Here is a 16,886-nt window from a genome sequence, read left to right on the forward strand (position 1 = left end):
ATCTAGCGAGAGGGAGAGATAGTTTGGAATTTATTGATTTTGTATTTAAGTCGGCATGAAATGCCTCCCTTATTAACTTTCTAAATGCATGTTATCGAATGTATTGTGAATGATTCATGCATTATTTTTAACATTTTATAAACCCTTTTTAATCAAAATTTCACAAACTCATGTGTAAAAAGAAATACTTCTCCAATCATTGAGTCTACTGAGTAAATCTGACACAACCTGTAAAGAATACTTTTGGGTCACATATTTAACCACAAAATAAGAAAACAAGTTATTAAAGTTATTTATTATGTACAATTATTTTCAGTTAATTTAGATTTTTTTTGTTTTGCTATGTGATATCATAATTGTAATACATATGATTATTTGAATACATGTTTTTATGCATTGTGACTTGTTTATGCTGATTAAAAAATTGTAATACAGTAATTGTATTATTCATCAATGATCAAAGAAACTTTTGTGCAAGGAAACTGCAAGGGGAAAACTAAACACTTATTAAGTGCTTATATATATATATAAGAAACCTAAGGGATTCTCATATATATATATATATATGAACTTAAAATAAAAAAGGGTGAGAATCCCTTAGGTTACACAAAGCACTACACAGTGTTGCTCTGGCATGACAGCAACATAAATTAATGTAATTAAAGAAAACATTAGTTTCTGTTACTCACGCATAATTATTTAAGGCTGAACTGGAATAAGATTCCACTTCAGTACCGTGGATTAGTGTGAATTGTTCTTTAGTCTCAGGGAGTTTTCCTGCCCACTGTGTCATTGTGCTTGCTCACTGGGGGTCTGAAATTATGTAAAGCTGCTTTGCAATAGTTACTAAAGTACTATATAAATAAATCTTAAGTGAAAAGAAAAGAAAAGAAAGAGGGGGAGCTGATGGGTTTCTTCTGTTCACCAGGCTAGCTTTAAACTTTAAGTTGGGTAAGTGGTAGCACTTTTAATCATAGCTTGCAAAGGAATAAATGCCAACAGGAACAGAAGACAAGTAAGGAAGAAAGATAAGATAAAATAGATGTGTCGCCCGTTGTTATTCAGGGCCGTACCTACCATAGACATGAGAGGGACACGCTGGTTTATCTTCATATAAATATTACCCATAATATAAACACAAGCAAACACATACGCTCCTAATGGAATAAACTCCCTTGATATTGCTTGGAACTATTTTACGAAAACATACGGCCTCGAAAGCACATTGGCTGTTGTGCACGCTGGGGCGACGCTGATTGGCTGCTGCCTGTTTCCGGGGCTCCATTCCATTAGTGACGTTTTCCCAGTCGCTGTGAGACAGATTGGGGAGAATGGCTGCCAGTGGAGGTTAGAGCTTCTGTTCAAAATCAAAACTTATTTCAAAAAAGTTTTCTAGCCTGTATAAACGGTATTTGTCTGTAGTGTTGTTTTGTTTTGATAGAATGCGACGGAGTAAGACGATTTGATCAACTATACGGCGAACTGTCCAGTGGTTGTTTGGATATACGTTAGGCAGAAAAGTACGGAAAGGTAGCAGCTAGCAAGACTAGCTCTGCGAGAGACGGTGTAAACACTCGCTTATTGCTCGCTGGTCTACGATACCATTCATTCAACTACGTTAACATTCGTGTAACTGTGCACTTTAATAATTAATTCGCTGTCACGGTTTATTTTGTGTTATGAAACCGCTCTAGTCTGGACTTGAATGGCTCGAGACCGGACTAGCCTGATGTTGTGCTAACCGGTAAAACAGCACCTGGATTAGCACAGCTAATAAGTTAAGCATCGAAACTCGCTTACCCTTAGTAACTAAACACATTTCTATAAGCAGGTTAGCATGAGAGTTTTAACAGGCTGAGCATGTTAAAAGCAATTACAGTTTTTTAGAACATGAGGCATAATTTTCCGTTTTTATATAGTTAGTTGCCATGTGGGGGTTGTGGTTGGTTAATAGAAAACCTGTTTTGTCTGTTATTTTTGTCACCCTGAATAGCTCTAACAAAAACAGTAGTAAGAACTTGAATGTCACTGACTTTTTGCGCAGAGGCTGTAGGAGCATCTGTTGAAAGAGCTCAACACAAGTCTTTGTTTTGTCAAGTCTTGTAAGTTGTTGTTTAGTAGAATTGGAATCGAAACCCAGTGTTTTGGGCTCTGCCTTTAGTTAAGACAAATCAAGGGCCAGTTATGTGTAAAAACACCTATTTCCCATGTTACATGTCAGTTCAAAAGTTTGAATGGAACATTCTCTGTAAAAGATTCATGCTGGAAAATCATGTCAACTGTTTTAACGCTTTTGTCTTGTAGACGTAGGAAAGCTGTTACAAGTACAGAATGGAACTCCAAGCACTAGTTACAACGGGGTAGATGCCCTACATGCCTGTAACATCCTCCAGCAGCTTAAAGCCTTGTACGACGAAGCTCAGTTGACTGACATTGTCGTGGAAGTGGACCATGGGAAGACATTTTCTTGTCACAGAAATGTCCTCGCTGCCATCAGCCCTTACTTCAGGTACCTGCACATATCACACCTCTAGATCTTTAAAGGGGGGTGAAACACTCAGTTTCAGTCAATCTCATGTCAATCTTGAGTACCTAGTATTGCATCCTTCATATCTCCGAAAAGTCTTTAGTTTTATTATATTTATAAAAGAAATATAGGCTGTACCGAGTCTTTCCGGAAAAAAACGAACGCCTGGAGGCGTATCGTGTGGGCAGAGCTAAAGAATGACGATCGTGAACAAAGCGGTGACGTCCTCAAGCGTGGAGAAGCCCATCGCTATCGATCTCAGCTAATACAGATAATGAACCAGAATCAAATCTGAGGCTGAAATAAATTGAACAGGAGAAACAGCAACAGCAGGCGTCCGTCTCTGTGGTATGTACTGTATTTAGTGCCCTGTCAACATTTGTGTGTCTTTACTCGCAGTTTATGAGGACATGATTCGGTTTATGGACTATTGTATGTGACTAACGTTAGACCTAAGCAAGCAAAACGGTTTTGCACGTCAGACTAGTGTAACATTATACAGAGAACAGCAATGGAGTAACCGTTAGCGCATTTGAATGGCAAAGCACGCGATCGTGTCGTTTACTGATGTTTACTCGGGTGACGATAGCCAACAGCAGAGACATTTGAAGCAGTTTTACTCACCGGCTGCTTTCAAAGCAGGACCGAACCTTTATCGCTGGGACCGCTCCGTCAAAAACACACTTCTTTGGTATGATTTGGTGAAGTCCTGTGACAGCAGTGGCCGTGGAAATCCACTTTGCGATGCGACTGAAGCGATGTTGTGAAGCTTCCCGTCATTTCTGCGTTCAAATCAGTTCAAATGCAGCGCTTCCTTCCCGGAATGCTGTGCTGAAGTCCCTCAACGTCACCCATAGGAATAAAGTGGAGCGCGGCGCGGACTATAACCGACATAAGTGTTCACGGACGACTGGATCTGCACCTGAGAGAGTGTTTACGGGCGTGCATTTCCTCTCTCGCTTTAGACACGTGCGCGCGCACCCTACCGGGAGAAGAGCCCGTACGGCCCATACAAGGACCTTCCGATCTATTAACGTCAAGCCGAGCCATACTCGAAAAAAACTCTCCGAAACTTGTGAGAAACCGGAAGGAGTATTTTTAACACAGAAATACTCCATCAAACGTCCAACATTAGTTTTTGAAACTTTGTCTATGTTTAGGATGGGAATCCAAGTCTTTAACAGTGTAAAAAGCTCAGTATGCATGAAACAGCATTTCACCCCCCCCCCCCCCCCCCCCTTAAGGATCAACTGTTTTTGTATTAATTTTGATGAATCTACGTGGTGTTTACATGAACACTAAATAGATTGATCGGTTTGATGTGCGCGTGTTTGTCACATTCAACTTGGAACTGATTTGAAATGCAAACACTGCACGAATATACAGATTTTACCACTATTTGCACATACTATTCTCCTAAATTGCTGCTTTTCTGAATTTAGGTCTGAATTTAAGAATGACACAACAGTAATTTTTTCACATTTTAACCAATTCATTCCGATTGACATGGTCACATGTGACTTTAAAAAAAATTCTGATTGTGCTGGTAGTCCGCTTACAATTGGATTATTAGGGTCCATGCAAACACAGCTATTCATTGCAGATAAAGATTTAGTTATTAAATGATTTATTATACACACAACATACATTATAGTGACCCAAATTATCACGAATATCAATATTATCATGGTTTTGTTCAAATGAGTGTTTAAAAAAAACATTGCTTAATTTTTAATTGGTCTGCCAATTTTTTTTACTGGCCCCACCACAAAAAGAGTAATAAATAAATAAAATAGGCCTAGTTATTGTTTTTGTTCCATGTAACCTTAATAAATATTGTTAAAGACAGTCAGTAATGAAATATGCAGGGTTTGCACGATCATTAAAAACCTGGAAAAGTCATGGAATTTTAAAATAGCAATTTCCAGGCCTGGAGAAGTTTTGGAAAAACAAATAAACCTGAAAGTTTTTGAAAAGTCATGGAAATTTATTTCAAAATATGTATGTAATAGAATATATGTTTAAGTTATAATATTGGTTAAACAAACTTTGTAAACATACTCGAGATGAGTACGGATCCGTTCCTTCGATCCAACTCGTAAAGTTTGTAAGATTCCTTTATCTGTGTAGTCAGAATAGCCTATATGACGTGTAGTTTCCCCAAACACAAAAAACATTTTATGTATCTACTATTACAATATCAAGAGCATTACCTGACAATAATGACTCTGTAAAGAGTTAATACATTTTTATCATTTGAGTAACATTAAACAGTGTGTAAATAAACATTTATGCTATTTCAGATTTCAGGCTTTTGTTAATGATAACATTTTATTGATAATAGTCTATATAGTATTCTGATTGATTTAAGTAATTGTTTAATTGAAGTATTTGACAATTGACAACACAGGCAATCATTAAAAATGTACTTATAAATGCTCCTGGAAATCTTGCAAGGAGCCCCTTAATGGAAAATGTAGTTTCTGACCCTTGCATGGGGGAACGTCTGGCATTTTCAGTTTGTAACGTTGTAGGCCTAGCTGTACATTACAGAAATTTAAAATAAAAATTCAACCAGGGACGATGATTTGCAATTGTTGATGGGTTTCCAATGAGGTGAATGGTAAATAGGAGCCAAAGCTGTTTTAAAATCTTTTTAAATTCTCATTTCATTAAATGTTGTATTCCAAAAGTTTGTCTCTGGTTCTCCTGCCACCTTGTAAAGTTACTGTCAGTGCTACTGGACACTTATTTAACATTGTTGCCTCTCATTGATGCGTGTTAAAGGGATAGTTCACCCAAAAATGAGCCTGTGATGTTTATCTGCTGATTCCCAGTGCATCCAAAATGTAGGTGTGTTTGTTTCTTCAGTAAAACACAAATGAAGATTTTTAACTCAACCGTTACTGTGTGTAGGTCATATAAGGCATGTAAATGGGTAACAATGGGTAACAAAAAACATGCCTAGACAACATGCACAAAGAGCCCTGTGGCTCATTACGTTGCATTGATATCTTAAGACACAAAACGATCAGTTTGTGTGAGAAATCGAGCCGCATTTATATAATTTTTTACCTCAAACACAACGCTATATCCAACAGCATTCACTTCCTGTAAGGTCAATATACACGCTCTGGATATATGAGCCAGAGTGTGTATTATTGACCTTTCCGGAAGTGAAGTGCATGAAGGCTGTTAGATATAGCGTTGTATTTGAGATAAAAAATTATATAAATACAGATTGATTTCTCTCACAGATAAACATCACATTTTCATTTTTGTCTGAGCTATCCCTTTAATGCATTGCTAGGGCCAGACAGATTTTTTTTCTAACCATCTTTTGTATTTTTTATTAAACAACATAGCTTGTCGTTAACTAATTAGTTAAACATATGCTGTGATTTGACATTTAAACATGGATTTTTCTTATTTTACATGTATACACCGATGTTTCATGGAAGCTTTGGTCAATAATGAATATTTGTTTAAAAGTCATGGAAAAGCCATTGAAAAGTCATGGAAATGTATTGGTAAAAATGTGTATGAACGCTGAATAAGAAAAAATAATAGAATTACGAGCAACAGCACAAATACAACAGAACAAAAATACAAATACATTTTTTTTTTTTCAGGGTTTTAATGTAGGTCTAAACTAGATTTTCACAGTAGGCCTGTCACGATAACAAATTTTGCTGGACGATAAATTGGCCAAGAAATTATTGCGATAAATGATAATGTTGTTCTGAGACCATTTTCCTCTAAAATAATGATAATGGCATAATAATGCAGCTACACCTTTTCAAAGATCAATAAACTTTCATTTTTAAAGACTATTTAACACTAAAAATGAAAAACATTTTAAATAACCACAATAAATGAGCAAAACAACCAAAAACAATAAAAGCATGGACTCTCAGTCTGTTTAAAAAAATGCATTTAAATAAGTACCAAAAACTATAAATGAAAGTGATATTTTGATACAGCAAAAGAGAAGACATTGATGACATGCTTTTCATTTATTTGGCAAAAAAAAGGAGAATGTGTATTGCTAATCTCTACAGGAACTTATGTGCATATAAAAAATAATGCGATCATCAGCAATAAACAGCATCTGAATCAAAACTGCCTAATGTTACTGAATGAAATGTAGGCCCAGGACGAGCTATAGGACTGAAGTTTTGATGTGTTGATGGACTCTATCTAACAGTTACTCCATCTGTGTTTTGATCATTGTTTTGATCATTGTTCTGAAACTTATCCGGATGTAAGTTAGTCTTTTGCAAAAACACGATTTTTCTCAGAACTTACTTTTTTCATGAAACTTACCCACATTCAAGTGCTGATAAAAAAAATAGAGCATGAAGTTAGAATAAAGCAGGGTCTGTTCTTTCTTTTGATATATTTCCATGTATTGATATTCTTTGCACCATTAAACTGACAAAAACGCTGGTGGTGACCGGCATATTTCATGTTTATGTTCATTTAAAAGACATAACTGACTATGTTTACAATGCTACTTGACAAGACAGGCATTTCAAAATAATTTTGTGTGAATATTCGTGCCCTGTGTGACGCGTGGGTGAGCTTAAGCTAGCATTGCTATTCTGCGCGAGCACCAAACTGAGAGACTCTTTCTCGTCTATGTGCGCTTGAATATTAAATAGGCAAGGCTTACAAATGTGCAAATTATCACCTTAAGTGAAGATGCAGCACTGGCACGAGCGGGCAAGTGACAGTTCTGTCAACTGGCCCAAGTGTCTTTAACGCTGGCCCCGGGCCATAGGGCAGTCCTTATTGTCGAGCCCTGAACAACAAATAAAATAAGCAAATAAAACTATTCACTTGAGATTCTATTCTGTGGCATTTCCTTCATTATAATGACCATTGTCGATATCAATGCTAATGCAATAATAACACAGCACACATCTAAGGCCCTTTCCCAAATGGCACCCTAAACCCTCACGGTCTTCCTCTGAGTCCGCACTTTCACAACGTAATGCTGCTTTGACTGCCGGGTAGAAGTCCTCTAGCATAGCTTGCGAACTTGCGGGCTCAGCTGAAGTGCGCATCGAGGGTGCATGGAAACCGCAAAGCTCACAAGCACCTTTCTTTAAGCTTAAATGACGAATGGGACACCTTACGGTCTTATGGACTTAACGGACACGTGCACGCATCGGCCATTAAGTCCACAAGAACGAAAGTGCATCACAACGGACACCCGCCCCCTCTTGTATTGTATTGAAAATGAAATCAGAGGACTTATCTATTATACTACTATAATTATTTCTATAACTTCTTGTGATCGTTTTGTCTGATTGTTTTGTACACTGTACAAATAGATTTATAAACAGGTAATATTTAAAACATTAATCTCAATTCAATATGTCCCTGTAATTATGTATGTGGTAAAGAAAATCTGTGTAATAAGTGTACAATGAATATACATTATTATCCCTTAAATTTCACCTTTAATAGTCTTGTTTTTGTTCATTAATCTTTGGCTCAAAGCCACTTGCTGCAAACTTTTTTTCGTGGAAGCTTCGAGTTAAACACGTTAAAGTCAGTGAGAGAAAATCTACAACTTTGTGTTCAGTTATTTCCCAGACGTTATTTTTGTATTGAGGCCAAAGTCCACCATTAATGTTGCTGTGAAATGGAAGTAGCAATTGTATTTTCTCTCTTAATGTGACTTACATCCAAGTGAAAAGTTTGTCTTTTCCGCATGCATATAAACACATCTTCAGAGAAGAGAAGTGATGACACTGCAAGAGAGATGGGAAGTTATTTTGAATAAAGAATGCTAGGACAAATTAAAAAGGATAACATTTCTTTCTGCAATATACCATAAAAAAAATCATTTTTGATTTCATGGTGAATTTAATATATAAAAACTTTTCCTGATTCAATACAAGATTGGCAGCATTTGTCTATAAAAAAAACAATATACCGTAAGTGCACAGACAACGACAAATAACATTCAGAAATGTACTTTTTTTTAAAGAATATTGCTGCTGGAAAGCTTTTCTAATGTTTCCTAAAGCCTGACTGATCATATTCCTTCTTTTTCCAGTGATTTTTTTTTCCTCTGACCTTTTCTCCTTTTTAACATCTCCGGGTATTCTTTTGAATTTTAGCGAGTCCAATTTCAATACGGTAAAAAACAAAAATAATAATAACTTGGATATCATTCACATTTATGTAATTTTGCAAAACATTTTTTTCAGCTAAATACCATGAACAAAAATCAAAAGGCTAAAAAAACACGTTTTATTATGGTTTTAACAAGTACCACAGCAAAAACAGCTAGTGTAGCTAATAAAATAGCTAATTAAATACTCATATAAATACGAACAAATTACCAATAGCACAAATAAATACAACTTAACAAAGATACTAATCATTTTCTGGTTCAAAATGGGGGTGGTGGTGGTAAAATCCTGATTGGCCTGCCTGACCCGTGGCCTGCGACTGCAGATTAACTGCAGTTTGTCATACATTTCGATCGTGTTCTTCGATCATTAAATTAATTGAATCCTTTTTAAGTCATCATTTTGCAGTGTAATATTATAGCTAACAATATTTAAATATTTAAGTATTTATTCAATTCAGTAAATAACTGAAACAATCACAAAAAACTGGCAAAATAAAAGGGTTATAAATGTATCATTCATATCAATTTGTTGATTTTAAGGGGAGTTTTGAGCAAGATTTGATATACAGCTCCAACAATTGTAAAGTAAGCATTCTTTGATTGCTTTTATATATAATTTAATCAGTTTAAATAACAAATAAGTTTAATCCTACTAAGAGAAACAATATGAAGTTGACCGTTTAGTCACTGGTTTGATTTACTGACGCAGACAAAAAAAAACTGATTGTACATGAATCATATGAGAAATCACTGGTCACAGATCAGGCATTAGAATTAAAGGTCACATGGCATGGATTTTTTAAATTATTTTACAATGTTTCCTGAGGTGTACTTATATTGATAGTAAGGTTTTACATCAAAAAATGTCATAATTTAGAAATAAAAGGTATTTTTTCTATACTGATATTATAGAAAAAATACCTTTTATTTCTAAATTATGACTTTTTTAATTAGTCCTCTGTCTTGAACGCTCTGTTTCAAGGGTCGTGTCTTCTGTGAGACTTAAGTGAAATCACCCACTGTTGTGATTGGCTAACATCTTTGCATTTAAATGAGATTGTGTGGAGGGGGCGTGGTTTAGTGAGGCGCGAGCGGCAGTTGCAGCACTGCCAGTCGAGAGAGAGGGAGAGAGCTGGGGAAAGATTGCTGAGAAAGTGTTATTGCACCGAGTTTTTGAGAGCGCAAGTTTATTTTGTTTGTATCTGAGAGCTCTGAATAAACACGAGTGAACTTTGCAACGTTATTTCTCTCACAAAAGACTGTCATTACAGCTCACAGCAAACACGTCATCGACATGAATACAGTAAGAGCTTCTGTTGAGCAGTTTAACAGCGTCATTCAAACGGCAGTTTGGACAAGTGTCCACTGCAGATATACGTGTCATTGACAGATCCGAACATTATAAAGAGTATTCTTTGATCACTCTCTGTAGTTTAATCATTTAAATTACAGATTTGTTTCATGCTACTAACAGAAATGACGTGAAGTTCAAGTGAACTTGAATGATTAGTTACACATAACTGATCCTAGATCAGGCATTAATGACCACTGTTACTCACTTTTTGTGTTTGTGCTGTTGAATCCATTATGGTAAAGCCTGTGCTGCTGACATCGCGACTGATAAACTGAATCCATTCTCTACTAATTCTCTGGGTGAGCAGGGGAGGAAGGGAAGGTAACCTTTCCTGTTATGACGTCATAACAGGAGAATTACATTTTCTCAAAGGCAGAGAAAGAACTTGTTTACACCGATCAAAATTTCTAGCCATTTAGTTGACACTTGTAGTTTGGTTAGTTTGGTTCGTTTGGTCCGGACCAAAAAACAAAAACAAAACATATAGTCCTGGTCCGCATAACGTTCACACTGGCATTTTTAACAGCGAACCTAAAGTTACCGAACCAAAGGCACAGGGAGACACTCACAACCTGATTGGTCGGCTTATATGACGCAGGAGCTTGCTTACCGAACATTCAAAACAATGCTGTGTGCTGGATTACACACGGTCATTTTATGCGTGTACATATGGCATTATTTTTACCAGCTGAGAACTCATGAAGAGCTCATAAAATGTTCAAAACATTCAAAACAGCAGCAGGATTTCCTCCGTTGTGCAGAAAAGAGACGGGCATCCGCATCTCTTATGCAAAAGAGACGGCCATTCTGTCGTCTGTATGGGCAACATTTGATGAGAAAAACCAGGTATGCTTTTTGTGCATTTTTTCTAGCATTTTCGAAACACGCTTGTCTGACCAAATATTGATTAGGCACCTCCTCGTTGCTCCATGTTGCCCTCTACCGTTAACGTTACTCATTTTGGATACACCGATCTTTCCGCGTCGTCAAATCAGCTGACTATGTGAAGCATCTTGTGATATTACGTCCGGTTTTTGGTCCGTTTACATGTCTTTGGTCCGTGTTGTGTTTATATATCAATCGAACCGCACCAGAGTTCGTTTGGAAGCGGACCGAGACCCATCTTTTTAGCGGTCTCGGTCCGCTTGTTTGGTGCGCACCAGGGTTCGGATGGCAGCGTTCACATATATCCAAATGAACCGCACTAACCGAGCAATCGCACCAGGGTTCGTTTTAATCGAACCAAACATGACAAGTGTGAACGCACCCTTAGGGACATTCAGGCTAGGGGAACTCATATTAATGTTGAAAAACCTCATAAAATTAAAATGCCTGTGGACCTCATGCCATGGGACCTTTAACACAGTTACTTACATGTTATGAAATTACTGTCGAGTCCTTATCCTAAAAAATTTAAAAGATTTAACACTCATTGTTGAAAATAAATACATTACTAGCATTAGGATCATTTGGAAGGTAATGCAATTTTAAATACCGTGATTCTGTATTATTCTTCTCGTCACATCACTAACACTCCAGTGGACGGGGTCAAAGTTGCAATGAAGAAGTAGCTGTTTTTGGACTAACAAGGACATTTTCAGTTCTGAAACTTGCAAGATATTCTTATAGTTTGATGGCCTCTTGTGTCAAAAGCTCAAGGAAAATCTAGATCTCTCCATTCTTAAGTTTACATTGAAACGAATGACACATTCAGAACAAAGTGAACAAAAGTCAATGATACACACATTTGCACAACACGTGCAAAAAAAAAAAAAAAAAACCTGGTTCCAAAATCCATTACTCTTGCTTTGTTGTGTTCACATTGTAATAGTGTTTTTTTTTTTTTAATCTTTTGTCAGATCCATGTTCACAAGTGGCCTTACAGAGAGCAGTCAGCGGGAGGTGCGGATTGTTGGCGTGGAGTCGGAGTCAATGCATTTGGTTCTGGACTATGCTTACACCTCGCGGGTCACTCTTACTGAGTCTAACGTGCAGGCCCTGTTCACCGCCGCCAGCATCTTCCAGATCCCAGCCCTCCAAGACCAATGTGCCCAGTTTATGATCAGCCGTTTAGACCCTCAGAACTGCATTGGGGTCTTCATGTTCGCAGATGCCTATGGCCACCAGGAGTTGCGTGAGCGCTCACAGGATTACATCCGCAAGAAGTTTCTGTGCGTGATGGGAGAGCAGGAGTTCTTTCATCTGACCAAAGAACAGCTGGTCAGCATTCTCAACAGTGACGATTTGAATGTGGAAAAAGAGGAGCACGTGTATGAAAGCATTGTGCACTGGTTGGAGTACGACGGCCCACGTCGGGAGGCAGATTTACCTGAGGTATTTGCCAAATGCATCCGCTTGCCCCTATTGGACGAGGCCTTTCTGAGCCGTATACCCCCAGCCTTCGCCCTGGCCTTGTCCAGGGATTCCTCGGATAAGGGTCGGCTCAACGGCACCAACGGCTGCCCACAGCGGCTGGGTATGACTGCATCCGAGATGGTCATCTGCTTCGATGCAGCTCACAAGCACTCAGGGAAGAAGCAGACCGTGCCTTGCCTGGACATTGCTGTTGGGAAGGTTTACAAGCTGTGCAAGCCACCCAATGACCTCAGAGAGGTCGGCATTTTGGTCTCATCAGAGAACGACATCTTCATCGCTGGAGGCTATCGGCCGAGCAATAGCGAGGTGTGCATTGACCACCGCGCAGAGAGCGACTTTTGGCAGTACGAACATGCTGGCAACAGGTGGCTCCCAAAATCACCCATGCTCCGGGCACGTATCGGCTGCAGGCTAGTGCACTGCTGTGGGAAACTCTACGCTCTGGGAGGTCGAGTATACGAAGGGGATGGACGAAATGCTTTGAAATCCGTGGAGTGCTATGATGCTAGAGACAACTGCTGGACGGCGGTCAGTCCCATGCCGGTGGCCATGGAGTTCCACAGTACAGTAGAGTATAAGGACCGCGTTTATGTGCTGCAAGGTGAGTGGGGTTATTGCAGAGTCACCTGAAATCAGGGTCATCAAAGTGTACAAACACATATATCCTTGTAATTCATTGGCCTGTCATGTCTTCTGGCTCTGCTTCGATGATAAGGTCAGGTGGGGTCTTCTTAACCTCTCTCAGCAAAATCAGCAATAACTGTGAGCAGAAAAGAGATAGAGTAGCTCTTAATCTTATGGAATGCACTGAAATTTCAGCCCCTGAAAATAAAATAAAATAAAATGCAATAGGAAGTTATAAGAAGAAAAATGTAAATGGCAACTGATATTTTGCTGGAAAGAATTCACATCTTTAGTAGATTAGCCTGTCATGCACAGTTTTAGTCCCAATCCAGTTTTGATATTGTGAGGCTTTGCAATGTGATTGAAAAAATACAATGAACACTATTTGTGTCCTTGTTACATGTACTCACTGCAGTAATAATTTAAATTATGCATAATTACATGCAGCTAACCCTAACCCAAACTCTATTTCTAACTCTTATTACTCAGTAGTAGAGATGTCACGATACCAAAATTCCAGTAGTCGGTCCCAGTACCATAAAACATTTACGGTTCTCGCATTATTGTGGACGTATTTCAGTATATCCGAGAAAGACCCACGGACAGCAATTTGCAAAACATGTAATGCTGAAATTTCAAGAGTGGGTGCATCTACAAAGACTTTCTCCACATCGGGTTAGATTTATCACCTGAAATCCAAACATTCCGATGCTACGCTGAATATGAGAGGAACAGAAAAGGAAAATGCCTCCGAGTGCTAATTTCAGTACCACGGCAAAATGTTTATTTTTATTTAATTAAACTATTTGACAAAAATATTAAATTAAATTAAATAAATTCGAGTTTATGATAATCATTATAAGTAAATAATACATATAAAAATTTAAAGGCTACATGTTGTTTAAAAGTAAGCATTGCTTAAAAAGATTGTGAAAAATAAGCAACCCTCTATGCACACCTAATAATAATTATTAATATTATTAGTAGTAGTCATATTATTATTGTTTTAAGATGTAGCTAAATCTACTGTACAACAGTAGCCCTGATATATTTCTGTCAATTTCTTCAAGTTAAGCTGAATGTTTATTTTGACGGATTGCCGTAAAGACCTTTGAGTGTCTGTGTTTTCTTAAATGACAACATGACATCATGACTTTGTGTTCACATTTTGAGCTATCTACGTGTATGTCTACGCCGTGTGATCCTGTTTGAATGTCTACGCCGAAACAAACCATCATGTCAGCGTGTATATCTACGCCGTGTTTTTCCATAGTATGTCTACGCCGAAACGAACCATTATGTGTGTGTGTGTCCACAATGTAAATGGATTTATAAACATACTAAATTGTTTTTTTTTTAAATGTAAAAAGGCAGAATGTTTCTTGTGATGGGTAGGTTTAGGGGCCGTGTGTGTGTGTCATGGGTAGGTTTAAGGGTAGGGGCAGTGTAGGGGGATAGAATGAAACGTTGTTGATAAACACGCTAAAAAGTGTTTATGCGTCTTGATAGCACGCCAAAATGGCATACGAATTGGCGTGTCATATAAACGCCATTTCATGAGATCAGTCTGCAAATGAAATGCTCATTACGTGACTCTGTAGTGACATTGCAGAGGCAAAAAATATGTGCGTGTGTGTTTGTCTGAGTGTGTGTGGGTGCATGCGTGCGAGCTGCAAATGAAATGGCGCATCTGCGGCATTCATTCATACAGAGATGCAGAACATGCAGGATTAATATTTAAATAGTCTTTTGCGGTTTAATATTCACATACACATAGTATATATTCGGCTACAGTCTGGAGCCTTTCGCTTAGATAAACAGCGACTGAAAGCAGCTGCCTATTAGTGGGTACTGAGACTCGATACTACAGAAATGCTGGTATCGTCACATTTTAAAATGTCAGTACTGATTTAGTACCGAAATACTGGTACTTGTGACATCCCTACTCAGTAATTAAATGTATTATTACACTGTAACAAGGAAACCTTATTTTAAAGTGTAATATGTTTACTTACCGATTAATATTAATTAACATGTTCTTATTGTAGGATTGGGGTTTGGTTGAGAGTTAGTTGCATGCAATTATTCATAAATTATTGTTATTACTATGGTAAGTACATGTAACAACAAGGACAGTAAAATAAAGTGATACAATTAAATGTAACAAAATATTTTGAATTGCATGCCTATGTGTAAAATCACACCAATTTAATCTAAAATAATGTATGTAATTATAATTGTTTGGATATGTCTGTGTATATAGTTCCAGTTTAGTATTTTCTTTTTAACACTGCAATAAAAATACTAATTTGTGGTGTTATTTACATATTTGCACTTTACATTGTTTGGATCTTGATCATTCTTTTACCATGACTCTTTCTCAGGAGAGTACTTCTTCTGTTTTGATCCACGTAAAGACTACTGGGGGCATTTACCGTCCATGAACGTTCCCCGTACTCAAGGCTTGGCCGCCCTGCATAAAAACTGCATCTACTACATAGCAGGCATCTGCAGGAACCACCAACGCACGTTCACCGTTGAGGTGTACGACATCGAGCAGAACACCTGGTGCCGTAAAAGAGACCTCCCCTTCGACCAGGCGACCAGCCCCTACATCAAGGTGCTTCTGCTTCAGGGCCGATTGCATCTGTTTGTCCGAGCTACGCAAGTCATGGTAGAAGAGCACGTGTTCCGTACCAGCCGCAAGAACTCTCTCTACCAGTACGATGACGAAGCCGACCATTGGACAAAGGTCTACGAGACGCCGGACCGCCTCTGGGACCTCGGGCGACATTTCGAGTGTGTGGTGGCCAAACTATACCCTCAGTGTCTTCAGAAAGTGCTGTGAGTGGCCAGAAGGAGGCGATCATGACACAACGGGCTGTTTGAGACAGCTGATCAATATTTTTTGAGGAGGGGGATGGTGGTACTGCTCAATACATGGTGCTGTCTGTGTCCCCAACACCAGAACTGCAGGGGAAGTCTTAAGCGTTAAAGGTTTCAATCAATAAACTTGAGGGTGCTGTTCGAAAAAGTAAAAAAAAAAAACTGTATTTTTCGTTCGACTATTGTGCACAAAGCACCCTCACAACCGCTTGTTTTACAGTTAGAAAAGTGAATCATAAGTGCAATTATCATTTTTTTTTCTTTTGTGGATGTTGAGTAATTTCTGCTCCATTGTATGTAAAGTTTTTGTTGCTGTTTTGGCTTGGGTTGTTGGCATGCGTTTTTGGCGAACATGAGCAGTCGATGTCCTTAAGGACAAGCAGTATGTCAATAGTTGAGTAAAATAATAACAAAAAAAGAATAATAGGTGAAAAAAATATATATATAAATATATATATAAAGCTATAAATATTCATACGGGTATGATGAGTGAATTTGCTCACTGTTAGTGTGAATACTGTTTTTTTTAATTGTCTTTTTTTTTTTTGATCCATACCACCTACAAAGAGACTCTCTGTGGTTTGCTTAAGAATTTAGTCATAGAATTTAGAATATTAATGTAAATTAATTTGTTTGCCAAGGTGGTTGTTGTAATTTTTTTAAAATCTTTTTTTCCTTTAAGTCAACTCATGTTCTATAACATCACAGCAGGTTTTTTTTTTTTTTTTTTTTTTTTTTTAATTTTCATTTGGACTCTGCTTTTATGACATTTTGTTGAGCCCAGCTCCCACGTCCAAATCTATATATTTGCAATTTCTCATCACCAGCCAGATCTTAAGTGAGGTTACAAGATGAACCTCAGTCTCCATATTGGAGAAGGAAAAACAAGGATACCAGCTTTATGTGTAGCTGAAATCAAAACGGGCAATTTGTTGACAGCCAAACAAACAACAAGAAAAGCTCCGATC

At 37.9% G+C, this 16,886-nt stretch overlaps 1 protein-coding gene across 1 annotated transcript; it reads left to right on the forward strand.

Moving 5' to 3' along the window:
• The first annotated feature begins 1,274 nt into the window (after positions 1-1,274).
• On the forward strand, positions 1,275-16,652 carry kbtbd8 (kelch repeat and BTB (POZ) domain containing 8). The gene is made up of 4 exons (XM_067431703.1): positions 1,275-1,347; positions 2,305-2,509; positions 11,892-13,009; positions 15,417-16,652. The coding sequence occupies exons 1-4, from the start codon at positions 1,332-1,334 to the stop codon at positions 15,878-15,880; spliced, it is 1,803 nt and encodes a 600-aa protein (XP_067287804.1). The 5' UTR covers positions 1,275-1,331; the 3' UTR covers positions 15,881-16,652.
• The last annotated feature ends 234 nt before the right edge of the window (positions 16,653-16,886 follow it).

This window comes from Pseudorasbora parva, chromosome 22, assembly GCF_024679245.1.
Source record: "Pseudorasbora parva isolate DD20220531a chromosome 22, ASM2467924v1, whole genome shotgun sequence".
Lineage (NCBI taxonomy): Eukaryota > Metazoa > Chordata > Actinopteri > Cypriniformes > Gobionidae > Pseudorasbora > Pseudorasbora parva.